This window comes from Chaetura pelagica, unplaced genomic scaffold, assembly GCF_000747805.2.
Source record: "Chaetura pelagica isolate M959 unplaced genomic scaffold, ChaPel_1.0 scaffold462, whole genome shotgun sequence".
Classification (NCBI taxonomy): domain Eukaryota; kingdom Metazoa; phylum Chordata; class Aves; order Apodiformes; family Apodidae; genus Chaetura; species Chaetura pelagica.
This window is the reverse complement of record NW_009952454.1, coordinates 63,013-65,342: the sequence shown is the minus strand read 5'-3', so window position 1 is coordinate 65,342 and position 2,330 is coordinate 63,013. Positions and strand designations below refer to the sequence as shown.

Below are 2,330 nucleotides of genomic sequence, written 5' to 3'. Positions count from 1 at the left end.
CTGGCCCCTCTGTCCGCCCCCCGGGCCCCCCTAACCCCCTTCCCGGCCTCCAGGCCCGGGGACAGAGCCCGCTCGTCCAGCCCCTGCCCTGGGGCTTCCCTGGGAACAGGCCCCGGCCCCCCCCAGGCTTTCCTGGGGGCAAACCCGGTCCCCACTGTCCTGGGGATTTTCCCAGGTGTTTGGGTGAGGCTGGAGGCTCAGACCTCACCTGGCCTGGACCCCCCCCAGGGCCCTGTGCCCCCCTCCAGGGGCTCTCTGTCCATCTGCTGGGGACCCTGGCAGCAGAGCTCCCTGGAGCTGATGCTGCTCCTCCCGTGGGTTTCCCCAGGAGCTGCTTCTCAGTCTCCCATCAACTCTGGAGTTAGGATGTATTTCCCCAAAAACCTGCCTGGATGATCCTCCTCCCTGCCCACCCTGTCCCTCCTCTGACCCTTTAAAGGCTCATCTGGTCCATCCCTGTTGATCCCAACGAGCAAATACCCTCTTGCACGGGCAGAGAAAGGCTGGCACTGCTCCAACAAATCCTTGGGAGCAAGTGGTGGTGCCTGCCAGGCTCTTGCTCATCCCTTCTCCTGGAGCTCTTGTAACAGCTTCCGAAGATGGCACCAAAGATTTGGGCACTTTCCAACCCAGGGACCAAAAGCTCTGACTCCATCTGGGCCAGGCAGGAGGGTGAGGTTTTCCTCTTGCTCCCCCCCTGGAACATCTCAGAGCTTCCCAGATGGGAAAAGATGAGTGGGAGATTGTCCTGGAGCTCAACACAGCTCCCCTGATGGGAGGGGGTTTTTTTTGGGGTGAAAGGTAACAGGAACCATCCTGTTGAGCTGTGAACTGCCCTGAGTTGTAGGTGATTTACTGCTTTTCAGTGAATTTAGGCCACGTTCCTGAGGAAACAAGGCCCTTGTGATCAAGCTGTGTGTGTCTGTGCATCCTCAGTGCTCTTCAGGATCAAACCCCAGTTTGTCAGAGCAGGAACATCCTCAGAGGCAGCTGAATCATGGGGTGTTGGGGGCAAACAAGTGGCTGGGATCCTGTAAATAGTCTGAGGGTGAGGAGGGAAAACCCAGGGAGGGAGAGGTCACCCTTCCAACACCAACTTTCACCTAAGACAACTTCTAAATGCTGCCCTCAGGGGAAGGTTGTGGTTGAAGTTGATGATCTGTGGTACAATCCCAAGGTGGTGGAGGTTCCCTTGGTCTGGTGGCTTGTGCAGGGATTCCTGGGGTGCTGCTTGGGCTCTGGGAATGCCCCAACTGTTTGTGGGGAGAAGTTGAAGGAGCCCACCCAGGAAACAGAGGCAAAGGAGAAATGTCTGTGTCCTGACAAGTTTCCACCTTAGAAATCTGTCCCTCCCTCTGCATCCACACAGGGATTTGTCACCTAGAACCTTGGGTGCCTCAAGGGCTGCTGACCAACCAGGGAGATCCTGACTAATCCCTGTTTCCTTTGTTCAGGGACATCATGTCCATTTACAAGGAACCACCCCCGGGAATGTTTGTTGTGCCTGATCCCCACGACATGACCAAGGTAAGAGGAGACTGGGAGCTGGTTCAGCTTCACAGCTCTCAGGGTGATGCTGTTGGTGGCTGCTCTCAGAGGTTGCCCAAGTGGGAGAAGTCAGGGGGAGTGTTGCCAGAGGCTCCAGTTTTCCTTGGTGAGGTGGAGATGGGCTGCTTTTGAAATGGGAGGAGGTTCTCCAGGAAACTGGCTCTGTGGAGAGACACCATCCCAGGGATCTGAGGAGCTTCCACAGGTGCCTTAGTGGTCCTGGGAACCAGTGGGGTGCTGAGCCAGCTCTTTTCATCCTACTGGTGCTTGAACAGAAACCCAGCAGAGCAGCTCAAAGAAGAGAGAGCTCTAGGGAAAGCCCCTGCCCATGGAGGACTTCTCAGAGAGGCTGGAGATGTGTCCATGAACCAGTGCTGGAGTCTCCATAACCCACTGGTGGAAGCTGGAGGTGTTTGTGTCCCTGCACTTAGGTCCTGGCTTCTTTTCCCAGGTGCCAGGGTCACCTGCAGGTCTGACTCCCTGTGTCCCCCCCAGCAGAGCTGCTCCCTGGGGACCCAGCAGCCAGGGCTGCTGCCTCCTGCCCCCTCCTTCCCCTCTGGCCCTTGGGGCTTTTCCAGGCCTGGGAGTTTCCAGTGATGATACCAGAGGGAACACAGGGAGCTGGGAGGCAGAAGTTGCTCAGGGGGTGTTCCTGATCCACCAGGGTGTTTCCTGGCTGGAGAAAAAGGGCAGGAAGAGCCAGTTGTGTCCCCTGGGCTGCTTTGAGAGCTGAGTGTGTGTGAGGACACCTGGGATTTTACCTCTGCTTCACTCTCCTGCTG

At 57.3% G+C, this 2,330-nt stretch overlaps 1 protein-coding gene across 1 annotated transcript in view; it reads left to right on the top strand.

Annotated features, from left to right (window-relative positions):
- Positions 1 to 1,458: 1,458 nt before the first annotated feature.
- Positions 1,459 to 2,330, top strand: part of UBE2Z (ubiquitin-conjugating enzyme E2Z) — a 6,100-nt gene continuing 5,228 nt past the window's right edge. Inside the window, exon 1 of the mRNA XM_010008564.1 lies at positions 1,459 to 1,527. Within this exon, the coding sequence (XP_010006866.1) occupies positions 1,462 to 1,527 (66 nt within the window). The 5' untranslated portion in view covers positions 1,459 to 1,461. The remainder of the gene's footprint in view (positions 1,528 to 2,330) is intronic.